At 46.7% G+C, this 23,235-nt stretch overlaps 9 protein-coding genes across 9 annotated transcripts; 3 read left to right on the top strand and 6 right to left on the bottom strand.

The window, feature by feature from the left end:
- Window positions 1-85: 85 nt before the first annotated feature.
- On the bottom strand, window positions 86-4,489 carry SERLADRAFT_406479 (uncharacterized protein; the record flags this gene model as incomplete). The annotated part of the gene is made up of 6 exons (XM_007315381.1): window positions 86-253; window positions 306-380; window positions 427-1,466; window positions 1,529-1,751; window positions 1,802-4,324; window positions 4,376-4,489. 6 exons carry the CDS (start codon window positions 4,487-4,489, stop codon window positions 86-88), a joined length of 4,143 nt encoding a protein of 1,380 aa, XP_007315443.1.
- Window positions 4,490-4,784: 295 nt separating this feature from the next.
- SERLADRAFT_446577 (uncharacterized protein) lies at window positions 4,785-7,497 on the top strand (the record flags this gene model as incomplete). The annotated part of the gene is made up of 4 exons (XM_007315380.1): window positions 4,785-5,110; window positions 5,174-5,295; window positions 5,352-5,898; window positions 5,961-7,497. 4 exons carry the CDS (start codon window positions 4,785-4,787, stop codon window positions 6,586-6,588), a joined length of 1,623 nt encoding a protein of 540 aa, XP_007315442.1.
- Window positions 7,498-7,842: 345 nt separating this feature from the next.
- SERLADRAFT_382014 (uncharacterized protein) lies at window positions 7,843-8,343 on the bottom strand (the record flags this gene model as incomplete). Its single annotated transcript, XM_007315379.1, has 2 exons — window positions 7,843-7,907; window positions 7,969-8,343. Coding segments are annotated over 2 exons (153 nt in total), but the record flags the coding sequence as incomplete, so codon positions are not given.
- A 372-nt stretch (window positions 8,344-8,715) lies between these two features.
- SERLADRAFT_382011 (uncharacterized protein) lies at window positions 8,716-8,956 on the top strand (the record flags this gene model as incomplete). Its single annotated transcript, XM_007315378.1, has 2 exons — window positions 8,716-8,762; window positions 8,827-8,956. 2 exons carry the CDS (start codon window positions 8,716-8,718, stop codon window positions 8,954-8,956), a joined length of 177 nt encoding a protein of 58 aa, XP_007315440.1.
- Window positions 8,957-9,857: 901 nt separating this feature from the next.
- On the bottom strand, window positions 9,858-10,136 carry SERLADRAFT_382010 (uncharacterized protein; the record flags this gene model as incomplete). Its single annotated transcript, XM_007315377.1, has 1 exon — window positions 9,858-10,136. A coding segment is annotated over one exon (156 nt), but the record flags the coding sequence as incomplete, so codon positions are not given.
- A 298-nt stretch (window positions 10,137-10,434) lies between these two features.
- On the bottom strand, window positions 10,435-14,332 carry SERLADRAFT_366889 (uncharacterized protein; the record flags this gene model as incomplete). Its single annotated transcript, XM_007315376.1, has 17 exons — window positions 10,435-10,665; window positions 10,717-11,192; window positions 11,216-11,217; window positions 11,261-11,301; window positions 11,343-11,443; window positions 11,497-11,602; window positions 11,653-11,908; window positions 11,961-12,090; window positions 12,146-12,271; window positions 12,329-12,467; window positions 12,522-12,683; window positions 12,731-13,320; window positions 13,385-13,499; window positions 13,551-13,639; window positions 13,690-13,847; window positions 14,116-14,227; window positions 14,281-14,332. The coding sequence occupies 17 exons, from the start codon at window positions 14,330-14,332 to the stop codon at window positions 10,435-10,437; spliced, it is 2,886 nt and encodes a 961-aa protein (XP_007315438.1).
- Window positions 14,333-14,811: 479 nt separating this feature from the next.
- On the bottom strand, window positions 14,812-15,168 carry SERLADRAFT_460596 (uncharacterized protein; the record flags this gene model as incomplete). Its single annotated transcript, XM_007315375.1, has 1 exon — window positions 14,812-15,168. One exon carries the CDS (start codon window positions 15,154-15,156, stop codon window positions 14,971-14,973), a length of 186 nt encoding a protein of 61 aa, XP_007315437.1.
- A 2,224-nt stretch (window positions 15,169-17,392) lies between these two features.
- On the top strand, window positions 17,393-19,332 carry SERLADRAFT_460594 (uncharacterized protein; the record flags this gene model as incomplete). The annotated part of the gene is made up of 3 exons (XM_007315374.1): window positions 17,393-17,554; window positions 17,610-19,212; window positions 19,267-19,332. The coding sequence occupies 2 exons, from the start codon at window positions 17,505-17,507 to the stop codon at window positions 18,634-18,636; spliced, it is 1,077 nt and encodes a 358-aa protein (XP_007315436.1).
- A 352-nt stretch (window positions 19,333-19,684) lies between these two features.
- On the bottom strand, window positions 19,685-22,668 carry SERLADRAFT_366886 (glycoside hydrolase family 92 protein; the record flags this gene model as incomplete). Its single annotated transcript, XM_007315373.1, has 13 exons — window positions 19,685-19,925; window positions 19,992-20,086; window positions 20,139-20,255; window positions 20,318-20,340; window positions 20,406-20,693; window positions 20,753-20,861; window positions 20,916-20,934; window positions 21,002-21,152; window positions 21,270-21,303; window positions 21,360-21,452; window positions 21,513-21,605; window positions 21,660-22,231; window positions 22,296-22,668. 13 exons carry the CDS (start codon window positions 22,666-22,668, stop codon window positions 19,685-19,687), a joined length of 2,208 nt encoding a protein of 735 aa, XP_007315435.1.
- Between the last annotated feature and the right edge of the window lie 567 nt (window positions 22,669-23,235).

The following is a 23,235-nucleotide window of genomic DNA, read 5'->3' as shown; positions in this document are numbered from 1 at the left end:
GCTGGCAATTGAGTCATCATCAGCTAGGAATGGCCTGGTAGGTAATCCGGGTTCAGCGGCATAATACATCGAACAAGATTGAGCCTCACGCGTATTCGAAATCATTCCTGATGGCATTAGACATCCACTCCTCATCGGCTTCCTGTTGTGGGAATCCTGTTCCTCCTGCGATACTAAGAATGACAGGGAGTAGGACCAGTCCGTGTAACGCTCCCGATATGATTAAGGTCAACCACATGCGGAAGTAGTAAATCTGAACATAACCTGAGTTTTGGAATGACGTAGTAAAGAATATTGAGACTGACCTCTAACAATCGAGATCGAGTGAGGGCAAGAACCGACATGCCAATCAGCTTAGTAAAGGTAATGCCTGACAGAACCTATGGAAGAATGAGAAAAGACTTGCACTCGATTGTGGATACTTACCGATGGGCCAACATCCACCAAAGCGGTCCACATCCGTTCATCGCGCTCTTTCTGGCCAGCTGGATGATCTACCGGAAGCCCAGAACCAGCACTCATGAATGCCCGTGCCACATGTGCACAAAACTCAACAGCAATGCCCAGCGATATTACGAGATTAACAAGACTGATGGCATTAAGGCTAATCCCCCAGACAGCCATAACACCCATGACGGTAATAACGGTCAAACCGACGACTCCGGTGACAATGGTACCAGTCCTCCACGAACCAAGGAAGAGGGCAGTTACTATTAAAACTGAAGCGAGGCCAAGACCGAGAACTTCCTGGGTGATGGCGATGATGTGCGCGTACTGATCGAAAAATACGTAATGCAATGAATAGGGGAAGACGTTTGACCCTGTACGTTCTGATATTTCATCTGCTATTTTATGAGCAGCGGAGAAGGAATTTATAAAATCTGCTTGGGATCGGAGAGGTGTGTGTGAGGTGCGGAAGTGGGATGCCATCACTGTAGTGCCTTCTGGGTCCAAGGATAGTGCAGTCCCGAAAGAAGCTTTACCTGCCAATGGACAGTCTTCGGTAGTAGGCGAGATCAACCATTGCTTCAAGTACCGCATGAACTCCTCGTTTTCAGGTAAACCGCTCATCGTAATGTTCCAAGCAGGCTCTTTGCCAAGGTAACATGGCTGGCAAAGCCGCTCAGAGTCCCTCTCTGAACAGAACACTGATGGATTCCTCTTGCGCACACGGCAGCACGTTTCTTTTGCAGGGTCAAGCCAGTTCATAAAGTCGTCGATCCAAGATGCAGTTGGCTGAGATATGAGCGATAACTCTGGCCTTTTGCGTTTGGCTTCTAGCGCATTAGCTATTGAGAAATCGTCACATGTAGTGAAACGTCCACATAGCTCCTGTTGACCAGCTCTCTGGGTGACATCTATATCGTGTGCAACGAAGTATACTGGAGGTCCTACGTCCAGATAGACATCAAGGTCGTTGAAATAAGATATAAGGTATGATTCCGAGGGTAATGCCAATCTCTGGTCTAAATGTGACATGGCATTAGCGACATGTAACAAAGTTCATTGCCAGGGTTGGACTACTTACCGAGACCTAGTTCAATATGTTGCATGGATATCACTGAAAGAACAAAAGTTCCAGCAAATGTCAGCAGAACAATGCTCTTGACGACAGGCTGCAGTAAGAAGGGGGCGTAATGGCGCCTAATAAATCGTGCCATGCTACCAAGGCCACTTCCGCTAGGAGGAGCATCCAATAGAGCGATACGAGAGGGAAGTCTTACACATGGGAAGCAGTCAACACGGCTCGCCTATTTTTCGCATTAGACGGGATGCGGATTTTGAAGAATAATTCACTTACTTCGACGCGCTTCAGGTCAATAGCCATCGCACTGACGAAAACAGTGACTTGCATTATAGCGTTCAATAAGACACTACCCGCAGCATAAAGCGCGAAGTTGCGAACAGCTGGCATGGGGACCAGTGCACCCAGCGAGAAAGCCACTGTTTCAGTTATTGAGCTAAGTAGAATTGAGGGACCCATCTTAGCCAGGGTTCTGGCAATACGTTCTTCTGCTGACAGATACAAGGGGACTGATGCAGTGTCAACCGAGTCATCGTGTGTCGACTCAAAAGGAGATCTATGGGATTGACTAGGTGATCTGGGTGTTGGGAATCCAATGCCTTGAGAGGCAGTAGAAGCATTGGGCCCATGTAGAAGATTTTGACGATCGAGTTCATGAACGAGAATGAAGACGTTATCAACTCCCACCGCAAGTACGAGGAAAGGGATGACCTCAGCGATGATAAGAGTGGTCTTGACACTGAGCAATGAAAAAAGCCCCACAGATGACGCCACAGAGAGTATTACGAGAGCGATGCCGAAAAGACCCAGGGTAAATTTGGAGTGCACGAAGAGATTCCGAGGTAACCTAGGGAAAATGCGAGGTATGGTACGCGAGTCGACGGATATCGATGAAGACATCATGTGAGACCTTCTAAAGAGCCCAGGGAAATTGCGAGCCCATTGCGATAACGAGGCGAAGACACCTTCTTCTCTTACGATAGAGCCACTGCCCAGTGTAAAAGAGACATAAAAGAACATAGCAAGATATGATAGTACCACAATCTTGATGTCAGTATTTGTGCTCTTGCCGATTTCTTCTTCGAGCGAAACACCCGTTGAAAAAGCTATTTGCATGCCGGTCTCCAATGTAATTCGGTCGTTCAAAGCGAGAAGATATTCCTTGAGTGTTTGCTCCCATTCCTTTGCTTTCGCTACTTCAACTTCGTCCAAGGAGTTAGAAACCACGTATGTAACAACCAAAGCCTTTGCATCGAGATAAGACTTGACACCTGAGTCAGCTTCAGGGACACCTCCTAGCACGTACTGAGGAGCCAATGGCTGTTGGAAATCTGGTAAGCAGTCTACTGGAGAACGTGCGCATTGCGTGAGATGATCTGCCCAGGTATCTTCATCATAGTCATCAAGGTCATTACCAAACCATGCAGCAACAGATTGTACGACACAGGCTCCTTGCGGGCCGGCAGGTTTAAAGCACACATCAGATAGTTGATAACCGTTGGGCTCGGAACGAAGGGAGCGGATATCTTGTTCCACTTCAAACCAATACTGCAAACGATCCCATGAAAGTACTGGGGGGTGGTTGATAGAAATAAGAGAGGAATTCGAATCAGCTTCATGAACACTTCCCGGAATAGCGGTGACGAAAATCTGTTGAGGACGATAGAAAGGACCGAAATTCTCGTCGAAGAATTCTTTTTGCAACTTGCTCTCCGAATCTGGTGCAACCCATAATCTCACCGGATCAGTCTCAATTTCGAAGTTCTTCCAGCCAAGATTGAGAAGTCCGACCACGAGGAACACCACGGCGAATGTTAAAGAAGGATATGAGGCTGCTGTGAGACCCATCCGGTAGAAGCAACGCCTGAGGACGTTGTTCAAACGATATTGACGGGGCTGTACCGTTTCTATAGGGTCTAATAGAGAAACACCTCGTCCAAGGCGTCGAGAATCCGAGGATTGAGCGCCCAATGAATCGTCCCCGTCTGCGTGCGAAAGAGATACGGCACCTACAAGGCCACGAGGGTGGGACCTTGGTGACAGGATCGACGCGGTATCGGCAGATAAGACCATCCGCTCATACCTCTTTTCCCTGCGCTTGCGTATGGCGAGTTGTAGGACGTATCCAAGCAGAAAGGCGACGACGGCCAGAGAGTAGCCGATAATCAAAGCGAGTGAAAGGCACGTGAGACCTCCAACTTGGCAGGTCGATTCATTAGGGGGAGGGACATAGGGTAAACAAACGTCAGGACAGTCAATGCAAGTGCAACGACTAGACAAATCATTGTCTACGCAACTCCTTGGGAGTGGATTTAGCGTGCTGAACTCCGGAGGGTTGCTAGTTGGATAGTTGATTTGGAAGGGGCTCCCAAGCGCTTTCTCATCTCCCATGAATTTGAGAAAGGCGGAATAATTCGTTGCTCCTCCTCCAATTAGATCCATCGCATAACCGTTCGTAGCGCCGACCTGTACATCCTTGCAGCTGTTGAAAAAGCCAGATGCAAATTGCTCTCCGACAAAGAAGTCTACAGACTTTACAGCAGTCTCGCCAGTGCCAGACTGTTGCGTAGCTGTCACGTTCAGAAACGAAGCTTGATAAGGAGAACATGTGAAAGAGCAATAGAATGAGCGAAAGTTATTGCGGCAAGCGGGACATGATGCTATGATATTCTCTGCCTGGTTGAGATTGTCCCGTAAGGTTTCTACTTGGTTGGATGTGCAACAAGCGGGTCCTTGGGCGAATTCAGCGCCACAGACCGAGACGAGAAGTGCCCGAGCAGTATCCGATTCTTCTTCAGGCTATAAGAAAACCATAAGAGATATAAGAAAATGTATGCAAAAGGTGCTTACTTCTACCGGAGGACCATCGTACGGACAAGGAAGAGGTTTGCCAAACCAGCCTTTGGTCCCACACGAGCCCCTCATCGCACATTGGCCCTCTTCTCTTCCATCCCCGAACGACATTATGTGTATTGAAAGCCAAGAACTGTATTGTTGTAGCCAGGACAGCAAATTCGTAAATCTGCAAGAGGTTGAATGACAAGTCCAGGAAAGAGTAATAGTAAAGCCTCTGCAGTTCGGTTGAGACGGTCGGGAACACGCGATTCTGACAAAGTGACGCGACAAGTAAAAGGCGGGATTAAATAATATGGGCACGTGGCCCGGAGTAATCATATCCATGTTTTTCTGTCAATCTCTCCAAAGTCAATCTCAGTCCAATCTCCAGCCTTCAAGTTTGCTCAGCCTTTACAACCTTTAAATGGCAGAACCAAAGGCTATCCTGACTGACGGAACGTCCACGAAACCAACAAAGAATGCTGCAAAGCCTCGCAAACGGTTTGTAGGATCAAAATCTGCTACTCCATCCAAGCCAGGACTTGCTGCAACCGTAGCGAACCAAATACCTGAGGATATCTTGACAGACGTCCTTCTCAATGAAGCTATCAATCAGATCCCTTCCAATTACTCTTTCGAAATCCATAAAACTATCCATCACATCAGAAAGAACAAGGCACGGATGGTAGCGCTTCAGATGCCCGAAGGTCTGCAGATGTTTGCTTGTACAATAGCGGACATTATCGAGCGGTGCGCAGGTGATGAACGCCATATCCGTAGACGAGATACTAAACTGATTCCCATCTCATACAGTTTCACCGAAGCACTGACTGTCATTATGGGCGATGTCACATACGGTGCATGTTGCATCGACGATTACACAGCTACTGCGCTGGGCTGCGACATGCTTGTTCACTATGGTCACAGTTGTCTTAGTATGCATTTGTTTGTCATGCGCGTCTCCTGGTTATGCTGATTGATAACCTACTAGTTCCAATTGACCAGACATCGATTAAGACGTTGTACATCTTTGTCGAGATAGCAATCGATTCATCACATCTCACAGAGACTATTCGCCTCAACTTCCCAAACGACCGCCAAATATTTCATGAAACTTTATTGGACTCAGAGGACACTGATAGTCAAATCCCTACCGGCCGTCAAATCGGTCAGACTGCTCACCTTCGGATAGAAGGACCCAGTCAATCTAGCGCGAACCCAGATAAACCTGAAAGTACTTCGTCGAATATGCCACATGAACCCACGCGGCTAGCGCTGGTTTCTACAATACAATTTGTAGCGGCCCTTCAGAGGCTCAAAGAGGACCTTATAGTTGAGAGCACTAGCTTAGATGATACTGCCGGTCTTCTTCGGGCTTCGTCGAGTTCCAACTCCACCGAGGTAACCGAGACTGCATCTACGCGCAACAATATATGGACCGGGAAATATCACGCTACTATACCGAGATCCAAGCCTCTATCACCTGGAGAAATATTAGGGTGCACGGCACCACGCCTCGATGATGTTGATGCGCTGATGTGCGTAACATATTTGTTATCCCTGGTTAATCAGCTTTTTTAAATACCTTCTTTAAACATAGATATCTTGGTGATGGCCGCTTTCACCTTGAATCCATCATGATAGCAAACCCTACTGTTCCGGCTTTCCGATATGATCCTTATTCCAAAAAACTGACAAGGGAACGTTATAACCACGAGGAAATGAGGACAGTCCGCGATGAAGCAGTTCAGGCAGCTAGAAAGAGTCTAGCTGCCTTTTCATCTGACTCTGCTGATGTCGTCGAAGCCGTCACCTCGCTTGATAACCTGGCTGATCCGATATGGGGTGTTATCCTTGGGACCTTAGGAAGACAGGGCAGCTTCAAGCAGCTCCAAGCCATCACTAATCAGCTATCCACCTCTCGCGTTCCCATATCATACATGCCCATACTTTTGTCTGAGCTTTCTCCTGCAAAGCTAGCTCTATTCAACCCCCATATATCAACTTTCATTCAGACGTCTTGTCCAAGGTTATCCATCGACTGGGGATATGCCTTTGACCGACCGCTGTTAAGCCCGTACGAGACATCAGTTGCTGTTCGCCAGGCGAAGGGGTGGGTGGACGAGTCTAAGCAGGGACAAGCGAGAATGAAGGATGGTATTTACCCCATGGATTTCTACGAGGCTGGAAGCCCGTGGGCCATTTCAAGAACGAAAGCTACATTCTGATGATCGAAGTCTGGTATTCTCATCTTGGATTCTTCGGAGATCGACTTTCACCTGATTTACTACGGTAGCGACGGTTAAATCAATACGTGGGGAATGAGAGCATATACATATATGCATGATAGCGACAAAAGTGTGCAAAGATAATGTAAAATATCTGAGATTAGTAGTGTATATATTACTTGGAGATGCAAGTATCGAGAAAGCCATCTAGCGTTTGTGGATTTGTAGGACTACATAACGTGTCGAAGTTAGGGAAGTTTCCTGCATATACAGCCGCTGGTGTTGTGGTCCATGATGGATCGTCAACTTCTTTCTGACCCAACAGGTCAAGCAGAGAAGGCTGCGGCCGTGCAAGAATCGTTGTGGCCCGTTCCACAAACTGCATTGATGATCCGACAGGGTAGGAGAATGCGACTGATAGGCCACCATAATCTGTGGAACTGGGATCACTGGTGTTCTCCGTTGCAGCAAGCTCAGGATGTAAAACTATCCATGTGCGTTTTCGCAGCACTGCGACAAACTCCACAACGCTTGACACGATTACATTATAAGGTCGTAGATTCTGTAGGAGGCTCTCTGCTAGTGCTATCCACTCGTCAAGTTCCTCGTTTTGGTCGTCATGAGGGTCCACTACTATCGCAAAGGCAAGAGCCACTGTTTTCTTTTGTTATAACACTGTCAGCACCTAGGCACAATACAAACTACTCACATGCTGCATCAAAAGTCCAGAGGACCAGAGAGGACCAGCGCAATTGCGCCCGGTGAACCTGGCTTTGGACCAATTGGTGCAAAGCTAACAGCCTTTTACTAAAATCGTCATACGAGTAAGCTAATGCAGTGAAATAAAATAGCATGTAAGATATGTGCTGTACCAGAATGTGAGACAGACGGCCTTGGCATGGCGATGAAATACAACAAGTTTCTCCTCTTCTTCTGTGTGAGTTTCCTTGTCGCCTTTGATGAACAGGAATGTGCGCTATACAACACCATCAATCACAGCTTGAGATGATGCTGAGATTGTTCTCACCAAGAGTATAATTCGAAGATGATAGATTTGTAGGGTGAGATAGTGATTCTACAGGAAGCGTGAGATCCAACAAGTCTGAATTTACTGGGGCTCACTTGAAAGATCAAATACGGTCGTACTAGGGCGCCTTGCACAGTCTGAGAACGAAAGGATGTGGGTAAGTCTAACTCATATCTCCGCACTTCGTCCTCGAGGTCAATGATCTTGCGATAAGATGGAATTTCTATGCTAAAACATCTATCCCATAATCTCCCAATGATTTGAGCCCAGTGAATTTGAAGAATTTGGAATGCTAAGCCAGGCCAATGATATTTAAAAAAAGTTTCAGTTTAATGAATGAAATTCCGTCTTACTGTAATCGGTGGGTTGCTCCAATGTTTTCCCAGAAAGGTCAGCGATATCACGTAGCTCCAGTTGGTCTAAATTTAGGGGGATCGCAACATCACAATGCTGAAGATGCATTAGGTTAGATTTTCTCTCTCCAAAATGAAAGCAAGGCCGCACGTGTTCGTGTATGATATAAGGACGACGCAGGTAAAAGCACTGAAATCTAGATAACAGCGTAAGGCCTCATTCAAAGACGAAATGTAGAAGAAACTACCGGTCGAGAATCAAAAGCGTCCCTAAGTAGATTGACATGAGCGAACGGATAGATAAAACGGAGTATTCTTACACCACAGCCGCCTCCTTATTTCTGCCTCATACGGTTTCATTTGCCATGTAGTCTGACCATCCCGATTTAGAGCCACTGTACACGTTGATGAGACAAAAAGTTCCATAGCTAACGGCAATGTTACCCACAAGTTTGTGCCATACGGACAGCATGACCTAAACACTTGTTAGTTACAGCACCTGCTGACATATATTGTGCGTTTGACTACTACCTACCAGTCACGTTATAGGACTCCATCGAATCCCCCTCGTTCTAGATTATCGTTCACCTGCTACGCTTGGTGAATGAACAATTTCTTGATAAAACATACCTCTAGATATATAGCCAGAAGGAGTAGTGCCTGTATCCGCTCGATCGACGGATATGAGGCGATTTCACCGTTCACAAGAACGGAGTGAGCAAAATTATACAATCGTTTCCTCAGAACATGTCTTCCAGACTCATACTGAGCAAATATCTGGACCTGCAACAACGGTGTAAGAACTGCGAACGTAACCGCCATCGATGTGAAATGTCCTTGCATCTTGATCACTTTCAGGAAGAAATTGCAATGCCGAGGCGCAAACAATGGCCAAGAGGGCAATAAAATCGATGTTTGGGGGATGCGGGCCAGAAGAAAAGGAAATATAACAGCTATCAAATGCGGGTCGATGGACGACGGCCCATAGCCATTGTATAGATGAGCCTTCAAAGAAATGGGTTAGTAGGTAGTTGGTGATAGCATGATTAGGGAAGTGGTTCCGTAAATCTGCCAATGTCGCCGGTATCGAGGGTGCATGAGGATTCCCAGGTCCTCTTATCTGTTGTTGCAAATACAACGGTGAATGCGAAGTATAAGACAAATGAGGCTTCCATACATGACCTAAAATTTCTGAAAGAGGGCTATAGACAGGCACTGCAGATGATGATGGCACCGAGGTACCCTGTTGGGAAAGCTGACCAAGAGCTGCTGCAGCGACTTGAACTGCGTGGTCAGTTACTCTAGTAGAATCGGCCAATCCAGGACCAGTCAAATGCGCGGCAGGGAAATTAATGGCATTGCTTGCTTGCACAAGCTGTAGAAGTGCATCCAGTCCGGCCAATGCACTAGGTTCCAAGCCTCCTAGAGTACTTTGAACGAGGGACTCCAACTGGGAAACTCGGTCGGAGGCGTTAGAACCAGCTCCATCACTATGTAAAATGTGAAATTCCACCAAGCATTCACGAGAGACATCCGTACCTTTCGCGTGATGACCGCCGCTTGTTGGGTTGGTCATAATTGCATTCCTCTTGTGTACCCCTCTTGACGCTACAGACCACTATGATTCAGTTCCAAGCCACCTCCATAGACACAAAATCTAACCATCTTGAGCACGGTTGACCACGATCGCACTGCGTAACAACGCGTAAGTAGATGTACTGAAATTCTTTGGAATGAGACGGCACCTGTTGTTTCCGTTTATGACATGCTATCGCCAACTGGTAAGCACTTTATGACTTGGAAGAAAGAAACTGATACTGACGTTGGCAGCTCCTGATGTAGGTGTCTAGTTATTACATTGTCTTAGCTTAAAAGAATAGAACTCACAATGTTATCCTGTTCCTTTTCAGCTTTGGCTTGGATTGATCCTCTGTTAGAGGCGCATGTACGGTAGCGGTCGGATGCAAGCTGCTTGAGGCCGACGCAATCGCCGACATGGACTGGGTTGGCGATGAGCCAAAAAGCGATACTGCATTCAGGTTCATGTTTGTGTTCTGCGTCCTCCGATGTATAGTAGTTATGGTCGTAATTCCAACGTGACAGTATTGGATATTCTGCCAAGCCGTTCAAATTCCTTGTCAGCAGGAATAATGTCCACTTTCGAGTTCGTGAGCGTGGGGTTATCCCAGTCTTTTCATTGAAGAGGCGCTTGGCAGATTTGTTTACAAGCCAAACACAAACTGAGTATTGTAAACGTATGCAGTTTGAAAAAGGTTCACATCTTCACTCAGGCTACCGTACTTATTGTAATTCATACAGAGCATATATATGCGTGATATTGTAACCATGAAACATGAGCCTACAAGTAACCCCAATAACTGCCAGCCCCAATCTGAGCCTCAGAATTAAACACTACAGTCTAGTTATACAGCCGTCAGATTTAAGAAATTCTGGAACTTGGACAACTTACCCATAAACATATTCTACCTCATCCACTCCACCACCAGATGCAAATGGACCGGATTGTTCTCGTGGCACAGGTCCCATCTCCGATTCGTCGTCATCCTCATCAGGATCAAGAGCGCTGCCATCGTCAAGCCCAAAGGGCAAGACAGGGCGAAGTCCTCCACCTGAGCTAGAACGCCTATTACCTGCAGGTGACTTGGGCAGTGCCGCCATAGTTTTGGGACTCATGTGCTAAACACTAAATGAGTGGATGCTATCTCGGATAAGAAAAATATCCTATACCTCCCAGTTATTCAGATTTTCATCTGGTATATCACGATCATCTCTGCCGACGTCCATGCGGGAGTCATCAGCAAGATCACCAATAGATACAACACTTTCGCTGTCACTGATGTTATCAGTGATGCTGGAAATGAACTCCGGAAGTCTGTGCCAGGCAGAGTTCGAGATACCACCGAACAATGGACCATCTGTATGCTCATCGGACCATCCAAGGTCGGACAAGTACTCTTCATACTCTTCCTCAAAGGCAATATCCTCCGTAGTGTATGGTAAAAAGATAGCAGGATCAGGCGCTTGAGAACGGGCAGGCGGAAACACATCTGCTTCCACGACATTGGGAGTGCCAAGAGGGCGAATGAGATTGCCTAATTCGAGACCAGGAGGAAGTCCTTCTAAATTATGAGTCATGCTAATGGATCGTTTGTGGGCTTGGTTGTGTTGGCTGACTGCCTGCGGGCCATATCTCTTGTTGTTATCTATATATAATTAGACGTTTAACTGCTAGGTAAGATAAAAGAGAGTGGGACTCCTCACAGAACTTTACTAAGTGGCGTAACGCTTGCTCTTGGGCCTGAAAGTAGTATACTCAGCTTTTTCTACTTTTGCATAAGAGTTAGCAACCTTACTTGCGCATCGGAGATATCATCGACTTCCGTGCCTGTCAGCCACTCGTCACGGAGGTCTGGCCTACAATTCAGATAGATGGATGTGATGACTTTCATGTTGGCTAGGACAGAAGATAAGCAAGGAACCGGCACCACCAAACCTTATTCAGCTTACATTGTCGCCATTTCCGACCACAGAAGGGCACTTGGCTCTTGATAAGCTTCAGCACATGCAGCTGAAGCATGGGGTGTGACACCCGGAGGACTCGTTTCAAGACGGCCTAGCGATTAGTCGTACATGGAGTTTCACATGTTAACACAGAAAACTTACCGAGCTCTTGTACTGAACAAGCATCCAAATACGATGTGACCGACCTTTAGACAATTTCTGCATAATTTTGGCGAAATTAATCGTCGAAAAAAAGTTACGCCACGAAAAATCTGTCAACATCTCTACCTCCTCTTCATGCTTCTGCCCATTAGGCAAATTCTTGGTTTGTACTACAACATGAAGAGGAGCACGAGGCTTGTCTTCTGGCAAACGGTTGAACCCCTTGGCGTGATGAATCTGACAGTATCGGAAGAAGCTACGGGGCGAATTAGACAATTATTTCATAGACATCTGCCAAAGGTACTAACTTGTGATCTGGTGAATCGGCTTTAGATACGACAGAAACTGATACTTCTTGCAAACCAAACATTTTAAGAATCAATAGTAAACAATTAGTGTCAAGCAGGAGCTGTCCCAGGTGATGGAACTTCATCACATCTTTAATAGTTCAAGTGAGAACGATTTTCATGAAAGAGCCACCATAAACACTTACGCGAGGCTTTGAACCATTTCAAAATCAGCAAAAGGATAGCAGAAACCGCCTTCGATGTAATCTCGCGATGGCGCGTTACATCTATGTCATCCAAGGTAGGGGGCGGAGCAGGCGGTTGTTCTGGGGCTAGAACATAATCCTATTGAACATCCCAGGTAAAACGAAAATTAGTGAACCCCTTACGCGAAGAAACTCCTGGAGGAAAGACTGAAGACGTAGATGACTGTGGAGCTTGTTGGATATTTGTTCCAGCCGAAACGGTTGCCAAAAGGAGCTTCAACAACACCAGAACCCAGCCTGGCAAGACAGGTAAAACGGCACTCTAAGATTATATGCTTTAGAAATCATTTCCCGCTATCAATAATGAGACTCTTACATATATCTGTTCAACCCTTCTTAACCGCATTAGGTCTTCCTTCTTCTCCCTTGCTTTGCGCTCTTCCGTGCTTGACTGAGCACCCGCGACCGCAGCAGTTGCGTCAGCAATTTTTACATCCAGCATTGCAATATCTGGCAACGGCTCCGCAGTTTCAGAGTCCTAAATAATTTCAGTAACCGTCTATAGTATCAAGAGATTACGAATACCTCAGGCACAACTTTAGACGGATCAGACTCCCCGGGCTCGGGCATAGCTTCCAAACCGCTCTCCGCCGTCATACAATCTTCCCTGGTCCGCCACATCTGCCAAAGTGCCAGACTCACATACATGTGCCTGTTGTATAACTTGTCTGCCTCGCCGATTGCAAATGGAACCAAGCCAGCATCTTTGTTGCCAAACCGGCTCCTCCGTGAAAAGGGAAACAAAAACGGCCTGTTCGGATCTGTCTGATATTGCTGTTTCTTTGGTTTGGGAGAGGGAGGGGGAGAGGGTGCTGGCGTGGGAGGTTGGGGACCTGTTCGGTATCCACCTTGACCTTGTTGTGAATGAAATGGTTGATTCAGAGAGTTCTGGAGACTCTGATGGTGCGATTCAGAGTCGTCGTGGTGATAATGATGGCGAACAGGAATCGGAGAATATGCCTGCGCCAACTTGGGCGTGGGAAGTATCAAAGAGGGTTTCGAGGCTGGTGCATCTGGCCGGGAAGGTGGTGGGAGAGGCGTGAACGTGGGATATTTGACCGAAGTTTCTTGACGGAAAGTTTCAATATCAACGGGCGAGCACTTTATTGGTATGGCTGCGGGTTGTAGGTGAGACAAGTATTGAACATCTGTGAATTTGTGAATCTGTAAGAGCAATACCTTCATTTGGAATCAGCGGCAGGTTTGCTAACTCGCGAGCGACGACTTTGGCACGTGCTAATTCCCGAACTCCACCGCAACAAGCTAGGATGGTTTTCCACAAAACTAACAGCAGCTAGAAAGTTAATGAGCCATCGAGGTGCTATGTCTAAGGCCTTGAGCAAACCTTCTTTATCGGATAACCCTTGGCACTTTTATCTTTGAGTCCAGAGACGACGTTGAAGAGGTATACAGGAAGAGGAGGGTCCATACTCACTTGTAGACTGATCAGACTGTCCAAATACTGCACTTAAAATGCTACTCACTTAGTTCGTCAGCAAAATCATCGCGCTCCTTAAAAACCTCAATTAAATGGTACATCATTCCAAGGTAAACCGAGATCTCAGTCGTAACTTCCTCAAGAAAATCGGATTTCTCGGCAGGCGTGATATGGTAATGAGCTGCATCCGCATCCGAAAGTGAACTGTAACAAGAAGTGCAAACAATGGGTAACATGAACGCAAAAAAATGAATGAGCACGAACCATAAAAGATCATGCTTTTGACTGGCAATTTTCATAGATTCTACGATAGTACTTAGACCATTGGCTGATCGGACAACTTTGCAGTTTTCATATATCCAGTGTAGCTGATGCTCTGGGGATGTCGTTTCTGCAAAAGTTCCTAGAACACATATATTAGAGCTGAGATTTTCGATTGTTTTAATTGTTGTCACCTTGAAGCACGTAAAACAATCTCCGAGCGTTTGTAAAACGGATCTCTGCATCACGATGTTCTAGGCTTTCCAACAATACCTCGACGTGAGCCTTTCTTTGGGCGGGTGTCGTATCAGAATTAGTCCACTCTAAATATTATTTCAATTTGCTTGGTTAGTTGACTACGAGAAAGCACACATACCTCCGGGGAAAGAGCCTTCCCAAGCCTTCAGGTTCTCTGCAACTTGAGGCATCTCTACGTAAGAATAGAACTCGTCGATTTCATTCATGACAGTATCTTCGTCATCGTAGCGAAAGTCATAGTATGATTGCTGATCACGAAGCAGTGATTAATGGCGGGTATATTAATAATACTGCCAGGGAACACACCTTAGGTTTAGGTGCCGAGATGACCATGGCCTTTAGTTGGCCAAGTGTGATAGAGTCGAGATTGACTGCTTGAGATGATGTCGTACCATCTTGATGCGAGCCAGTAGCGTATGGGGGAGGCTGGATGAAAGACATGATAGCACGATGATCCTGCCGATGCAGGTTCGCAGGTACAATGACTGAAATGAGTACTTCCTGTGATACGTTGTTTGGCAAAGCCTTGTGAATTCAACAGATCACAATAGCTACAAACGATTAATCCCGTTTCCGCATCACGTGTTGCCACGTATTTTTCCTGACTCAACGACTTCTTACACCATTTCCTCTCAAGGTTGGTCTGATTACTAGTTACATGATAATAATAACCGCTATTAATTGTAATACGTCCACCGGACTCCGCGCCGCATTGTCCTGCTGAGTTTTTCTAATCGCAGTGAGAACATTTCTAACTGGAGGAGACATGTGAAGGACATGTGGGTCTGGGATCATTACATTATGCTCCTTATGACTGTGCTGCCTTTGATGCGGCGTATGTGATAGCGTGACAATGAGGTTTCTCTATCGGCCGCATTAACTTCCAAGTTCTTGGTACAATACAGCCACTACTGGGCAGATGGATATCAATCGATAACGAGGCTAGGATCCATATTATTCTCCCGATCAAGATGGTGTCCGTTGGCGTATCCATGGCTATATCAGCTGTATCACCAGGTATCACCCCGCAAAAAGTCATCACGCAGACAAAGAAAGGAGCCACAGGCTTTTGGTAGAGTTCCTGGGATGCCTATTAGGGAGGTGCGCTTGAGTCATGCCCATCATGCCATTGTGATCCCGAGTCCATTCGGGGAAACAGTTCCTAGAAAGAGAAGGCATACGGAGCCGCACTGCAAATAATAGCCTGCGTGTGCGACGTATGCCCACCGTGTATCCCGTGCAATTTGCCGTGTTGAGTAACACAGGTGATATCGTGTAATGCGGGCTCCGAGTCGGCTGGATTCAGTAATGGAGCGTAATGAGCTGTAGGTGGAACATGTAGCGTTACAACGTGTGGACCCCAAAGAGGCTCAGAGCGCTGTTCATTATGCAACAGTCTGACGTGGTTTGCAGACATTTTAGTGTTAGAAGGGCGTGAAACAGGCTGCGCAGGGAGACGCTGTAGGGGCAAAGGAGATCAAAACCGATTTGGCCAATGGGAACGGCTGACATAAGCAAAGTGGGGTGGTCTTTTATAAGAAAAGTTTTCCAGGGAACCTTCGCCTCCACCTTCTTGGCTGTGGATCGACCCCCCATTCGTCGGTCTCGTATTCGCCAGAAAACTCGTTTGCTTCAGCTCATCGTCAACGACAGTGTCGACGTCGACTGGGAGGGCATCCTAATCCCAATCTTTCGCTATAGAGGTTCTCTACGTGGTTCAAAAGCTGGAAATTCAGGTGGCGACGTCTTGCTCTGCTCTGTTCAACATCTGCTTTCATCTGCTTGGAGCATTCTAAAAGGCACGCCTTTGCTGCGCGTTTGCCAATCCCCTCGACTCGGTTCAGCCTTTTCTTCTATTCTTTCTCGCCCCCAACTCGTTCACGACAGATTTCACGAACTCTTTCTTCCCTTCCGGCCTTGTCTCCTATTAAGGAGCTCGGATTTTTAGACCAGAGATACTCTTGCCTTTGCACTTCTCGTGCATCTGGCAATTGTCTCTGTCTCTTTCACCCTTCAGATGCCAGTTCCCGTACCACTTGCCGCTAAGGCCGCTGCGCACCCAGTTCACAAATACATCCAATCTGGCGACGTTACAAAAACTAAACCATCGGTTTTCCATCGAATCACCCACTCTCTGCCCGTTCCTCCAATCGGCCCCCCTCCCTCCTTTGGCACTCGTGAGGAGTGGATCAACTCCCTGCCTTCTTGGAGGAGAAGCAAGAGGCGCCAGATCTGGCAGAACGCCCATCATAGCGCTCGAGACATTCCTACCTCACATTTTTGTCAAGGGTTAGCTGGTGCGGATAACGCGCTTCCTATTAAAGGAGCACACGTGGAAGCGTGTATTCCGCCCGCCCGTACTTTTCTACGGAATCGTAGTTTAGGATCCATCTCGCCTTCGTCCTCTTTGCCCCAGGAGGCAGAGGGAGATATGGATGAAGATATGGACTTCAGTCATTCCATCGATGATCAGTTTATATACGATCATGAGAGTCAGTGGAGTGCAAGTTCTCCTCTCGAGGGCAATGAAAATGATTTGGAGATGGAGAGTCCCGACCTTGATGGTTGTATGTGGCCTCCCCGTGACGGATCAAGGTACGACGAACGACTAGGTGTTTTTTCACCCGTCCTTGAGGAAGAATCACCTGACATGGTAGACATTGGTGATGCTGGCTCTAGTCCTATTGGACCACTCACTCCCTTTGGCGAATATATTGATCGTGCAGTGGCTGCTACTCAAACGTACGCGTCTGTTGACCCAATACGCGCTGCACCAGTGGAGTCGCTCTATGCATACACGAATGTTTGTGGACCTCAATGCTACCAATGTCAACCGTATACACACGTAGAATCAACCAAAGCCATCGAGGAACCCACTTCACCTACTACAGCAAGTATGCCATACAGGAAGCTCGCGGAACCGCTGGCTCAATGGATTGTTGCTTACGTTTGGAAGGTCTGTACAACCGGCACGGGTCAAGCTCCTGGATTTGCGGTATACATGTGCGTCACTCTTACTGTTGTTTTTGTGATACAAACGAACTGATTCATAATCTGTACAGGCCCACTACCACCAACCCTTACTCCGCTGCGCCGCCAGCCGGCCTGGTAGAGTCGGTGCATTCGTTGTTTCTGTCAACATTGTTGCAACCTTCGGCAGTGCTTTTAGCCGTATGGTACATAGCCCGTTTACCAGTTTATTTTGGGGCGGTTGGACTAGGCCCAGAACACGTTAAAGAACTGCGGTTTAGGGCCGAATTACTTGAAGATACGCGAAACGGTACTGATGACAGAACAGCTGTGGAGAGGAACATCCTATTCAGACTTATCCTGCTAGGCTGTATGCTCGCAAATAAGTGGCTCGATGATCATACATTCTCTAATAAGACATGGTATATTTATTTCTTAAATTTCCTTGCGCACAATTCAACTAAACAATGCTTGTAGGCACTCCATTTCAAATGTTCCAATCCAGTCGCTAAACAAGCTGGAGTCTTTGGCACTCGATATTTTCACTCATGATCTTTCGGTCACGCCAGTAGCTTGGTCAGAGTGGCTCGCCCATCTGATGTCTTACCACCGTTCCGTTGCATGTCCTCACCCTCAACCCATATCTCGGCCTTCTGCCAGCCCTCATTCTGTGATACGCAAGGTGATAGAGGAAATCGCCGAAGCACCTGCAAGCCTTAATCACATCGATTTGCAACCCGTGTTTCTTGGGCTAGAGCAGCGCAGGAAAGAAAAGTTTGGCTGTGATAAAGCATCCAGTGGACATTCAGTTGACGTATATGAAATTGATCTTGATGAAGATGGGCCGCTTAGGGAAGAATATCTACCCAGACGTCGCGCTCATCGAAACATGGATCAACGTATCGTCCCTGGGCTTCATTTCGAGCATACTGAGAAGCGTCTTGATGGAACCTATAATATGGATAGAGCTGTACCGCCTCCTGCCAAATGGAGCCCCGCAGGAGATGAGCCGATAATGCGCGAGAGGAATCGGGCCAGTGGCCAATATGTAGCTGTTCAGCCGTCACTTGCGCCGCAGTATGCGATTCCCGTTCCAGCTTCTTATGATTGGACATCCGGTGTAGCTTACGTCCCTGTGAAGCCGCCACCGATGATGACAGGCTATGGGTTTGATGTTGGCCCTTTCCCCCATGCGCTTTCTCAATACGTTCCACCTTACCCTTGCGACGCGTCAGCCGTTCTCGCACATTCGCGGTCGCAATCGCAATGCTGTTATGATCAGGACAATTCCCAGGCTCGTGGCCACGTCCGTTCGCAATCATATTCTCAGTACAACTATAGAGGCGGTAATATGCATTTGACTACAAACGAGGTTGGCCAACCATCTCAAGTTGACTCCTGGCCCACTTCAAACCACTATGGCTACTCGGCATCGGCTTACAGACATCTTTTTAGACCTCACCCAAGCGTCAATCATCAGTCGATCTGGTTACGAGCTTGTTGAAGGTTTCTTCCATATATCCCTTTCACCGTGAGCAGCACCGTCTGCACCAATAGACACCATGTTTTTATCCTTTTTCCCCCGTCAACATACATAACGGCTCTTTCGCCTTTCGAAGACATCGCATCTCCGGGGTGTCATAATTTCCACTCTCTTGTTCATGCCTCTCAATTTTCGTCGTCTGTGCATACTGGATTTTTTCGCCCTCGTCGCGACTCTGTTTATCTGATCCCGGTCACCCAACTGTGAAGACATATCCATCCTGTCTTTTGGGGACGCAGCGTCATTTATTATTCTCGATTTCACCATTCTCGGTTGCGCAATTTCCCATATTTATATAGTTGGATTGCGAACTTTGTTACTCCTTCATAGCTCACGCAAGAAGGTTAGGTGTCGAAGTTGATCAATATCCTCGGACATTACCTGAACCATACCACGTTCAAGGATTGAACATATACATCCCCCTGGTTCTTTATTCTCATTGTTGATGTATTCTTTTTTTTTCCCGTTTTATCCAGTACCCTGACGTCTGCTACACTAATACTCTTATGACTTTTAGTTTTCTGCCTTCAATTGTTTGTTACGTCACGTTTCTCTCTCTAACGCATCACGAAACCTCACAAAAACATGCAGAAAACACCGTAGTAAAGCTACAAAAATATTACATTTATCAGCCATTCTTTTTCGTAGCTCCTCCCCCTTCTTGCATCTCCCCACTTCTTTTATCTCCAACTGTCGTTCTCCGAGTTGCCCTTATTACCTACTACGTAGGTCGCGTAGTGAGATCTTCGCGATTCCTTATCCTTTATTCCCATTCGTAGGTAAGTAGTTATGCCCTTCCACCCCAGGCACTAGGATAGGAAATTTGCCTCATAGTTACTATTGTGGTACATATTTTTCTGTCTTAATGCCATCGTATTATGCCATATTCCAACATGTGATAAGAAATTTGTCGATCTTGAGAGCTACGAGTACACAATATTTTGTTCATTTCGACTGGAACAGAAGCAGCCTCGAGTTACAGTTCGCCCAAAAAAAATGAGTGACATGTTCAATGTTCATTGAGTAAATCGAGCAAAGTGCCCGAAGCCCATGGCTGAGGCTCTGAACTCATTTCGAATATGATGTCACCACCCTCAACGAGCTGCCCATGCTCAATGATGGGAGTTTGCACTGATTGTCCATTGATCTGCATGGACTTCACATAGACGTTATTGGGAGCGCCTTGCGCAGATATTTCCAGCAGTTTCGACGAGCCCGGGAAGTTGATGGTCACCTTGTCATAAAAGGGTCTACAAAGAAGCGTGAGTGAATGCAACCGGTGACCTGTCACCATCAGTGAAGTAGACAACACGCACGTTCCGACCACGTACTCCCCGGATACAGGGTTTACGGGGTAGAAGCCAACACAGCTAAATAGATACCATGCGCTCATTTGGCCGCAGTCGTCATTCTATTGGAACAAATTAGATTATGACGCATTATGCTGCCAGAGAATTACGCACGCCTGGCAGACCATTGACGGAATTGTTATAGATGCTTTGGGCTATTTGTCGTATACGCACCTGTCCTTTTGACGCCGCTCCTGCCAAGGCATAGAGATATGGAATGTGGTGAGAGGGCTGTTAGTCATGAAAATCTCTATTTAGCGTAACGCAATGCTAGGGTGTGGCATGATACCTGCCTCATTGGTCGGATCATTATGGCCTAACAATGTTCCAACCGCGTCGTAAGTATAATTAAAGAACAAATCCCGAATATGTCGCACTTACCTCCGTCAAAATATTCGTCCAAAAAGGTTACGAAGCTGTTATTCCCCCCTTTGTGTTGAATGAGTCCGGGAACATCCTGTATCACATCGAATGTGTAAACCCATTCATCGCCCTCAGTCCATCCGGCAGCTGATCCTGCCCACGCTCCACTTGAGTTCCGAGCTTCCATGAACCCGGATGTGGCATTGAAAATCAACCAAGGATTCGTCATCGAGCGATTGCGGAAGAAAGCAGCTTCTGAAGTCTTATTCAGAAATTCTGCTAGAATTGATACTGCGTAGTCGTCATCTATAATAAATAATAAGCAAGTTAGATCGGAAGTGGCTACGAGTGGGCCCGAAGCATACACGAGTAATCCAAGGTACGTGATGCAGACTCATCATGTATATCGTTAGCAACCCAGCCCCTTTCTTCGTATAGGGATGTTAATCCTGCACGGACTTCATAATCTACATCCTACCAGCCAACAACTTTAAGGGAACCACAAGTGTCAAGTAAAGTCTAGCCCACCTCTTGGCGATCGTAGTATCTGCCATGCCGAAGCAATGCGTCAGGAGTGGTCGAACCCAGTCAAGTACAATGTTACGGGGGCTTACATCGTCGTTGTATCATTGACAGGAGGGACTGTGGCATCCTTATAGACAGCGTCCCACGCTGTCTCAAAGTCGAAACCTGTCATTCCTTTGATGGCAGCTTCAGCAACAAGAGAATCTGCATGCGTTCCGACCTGTATAGTATCATCATGATCTTCAGGTTTACAGTTCGGCCGTACATGGCTGCTATACGTGCCATAATGTTTGTCTCTAAGGCAAAAGTGGAAAAATACGTCAAAGTTTCTTCAAACAGGGAAATGTCATTTTGTACCAATGATATTCTTCCACATGGGAAGCCATCCTCCCTGCCAGATGTCAATTGAGCTGGACGAAATGGACGAAACATCGCGGTCGACCATACCTCCTTGTAATCCTGTATCATACTTTGAACCATAGATGGCACTCTTTCTGGGGCGAATAGAATAATCCACGCCCACTCTGCACGGAACGTATCCTAGGTCGGCCGCACAAACAATTAGACATGGCACAGGACAACGATCAACCGAGAGCTCACCCAGTTGGAATACCCAGTGTACGAGCTGCCGACGTGGACCGAATCATCATAGCCAGAATAATACCTTCCACCTTCATCCTGTTCATAAGGATACTAGACAAGAAGTGAGCGATAGATATATGCGTTAAAATGATGAAACATAAAAACCTGTAGAGTATGGAAAAAACCAGTATAGAAGGTCTGCATTTCATCAGAAGTAGCGCCTTCAAGTTGGATCCTATCCAGTTTTTCCGCCCAGGCCACTCTAGTGACTTTCGCAGTCTCTTCTAAGGTCGTTCCATCTGGTATTTCGGCTTCTAAATTCTTCCTTGCCTGGTCGATTGATATAAAAGATACTCCAACTCTGACGTTCACAGTCGTCAGGTTGGATTCAAATTTGACATAACCAGAAAGTGTTGTCCCATTACCCTGGCTCTCTCCGTCAAACACGGTACCATTATGAACAACTGCCCACGCCGAAAAAGGCTGGTCGAATCGAGCGCAGAAATATCCACTCCAGTTCTTCGCTGGGGTTGATATTGGTTCAATGATAAAGTCTTGACGTTCAGGGTTACTTCCAGTGATCTCTTGAGCATCAGAATCTATAAAAATCGACCCTATGGGATAGGTGACGTTCGACGGGTCGGCTGAGCCCATAACAGACGCTCTGGTAGCTTCGACAAGAATATAAGGGTCACTAGTATCGTTGAAGGTGAACCTGAGATGCCCGACACGTGAGGCTAACGAAGAAGATAAATGAACTGTCAAGAAAGGGCATGACAATGTTCACGCTGGTATACATACTTGCGCTTTGCTCCGCAAACACTGTTCCACCCTCGAGGGCATCCATTTCGACACTGTAGTAATTAACACTTGCAACTTCATTTTCATGATTGAAATTCATTCCACGGTCCTCAAAGGTGGGTTGGACCTGTCCTGCTCCTGGAGACAGAATCACTTGCCCACTTTCTCCCATCCAGATAGCAGGTTGGTGTGTGCCTTGGAATCCATGGATGGTTGTGTCGGAATAGTTGTATGGTGTCACCGAAACATAGTTTTGCCTTGTCTGTGCAACCCAGCGAGTCATCGCGAATGGAGGGGCAGTAGACGGTATCATTCCGCCAGAATTGTTCGGAGAATCTCCACCATTCCCAATAAGCCTTAAAATATAGATCATGCCTTGTTTTCTCGCAACACGATTCCCTTGGAAGAAACTCACGGATTGACATAGTCAACAGCTTTGCTCTCTGGTTCTAAATACGCCGATGGTACAGACTTTTGGCTGCTCGTTGAGACGAGAGCGCATAGTAGAAGAAAAGACGAGCGTAGACACCCCATAGTTGTTAGGGCTGCTGTTCCAACTGATTCTGGTCCTCAGTGTTGGCATGCATCATCTGTTCTCCGTATATTTATACCATCAATCCACTCCATTGGGGTCTTCGTCTGAGCAGACAGGAGATGTCACGAGTATACTGATTTCTGACTGGAAAGGCAATAACATTAAGTTAGTGAGAAGTAGTTCCATTGTGCGGCATCACGAAGGTTTACGACAGCGCCACACATGACTGCTCTGTGGGGAAATTGACAACAGAAGTCCCTCCAGAACGGGACAGGTATGGAATATTTAATTTGTCCGAGAATAAAGATTGAATCAGCCTCATCAGGCATGATGCAGCCTAGCGGACTATAACGCGACTTTATAGAACATCATGATTATGGAAAGTCCAGATTCACCTGCGATGAA

This window comes from Serpula lacrymans (genome assembly GCF_000218685.1).
Source record: "Serpula lacrymans var. lacrymans S7.9 unplaced genomic scaffold SERLAscaffold_4, whole genome shotgun sequence".
NCBI classification, from domain to species: domain Eukaryota; kingdom Fungi; phylum Basidiomycota; class Agaricomycetes; order Boletales; family Serpulaceae; genus Serpula; species Serpula lacrymans.
This window is presented reverse-complemented; position numbering and strand designations above follow the sequence as displayed.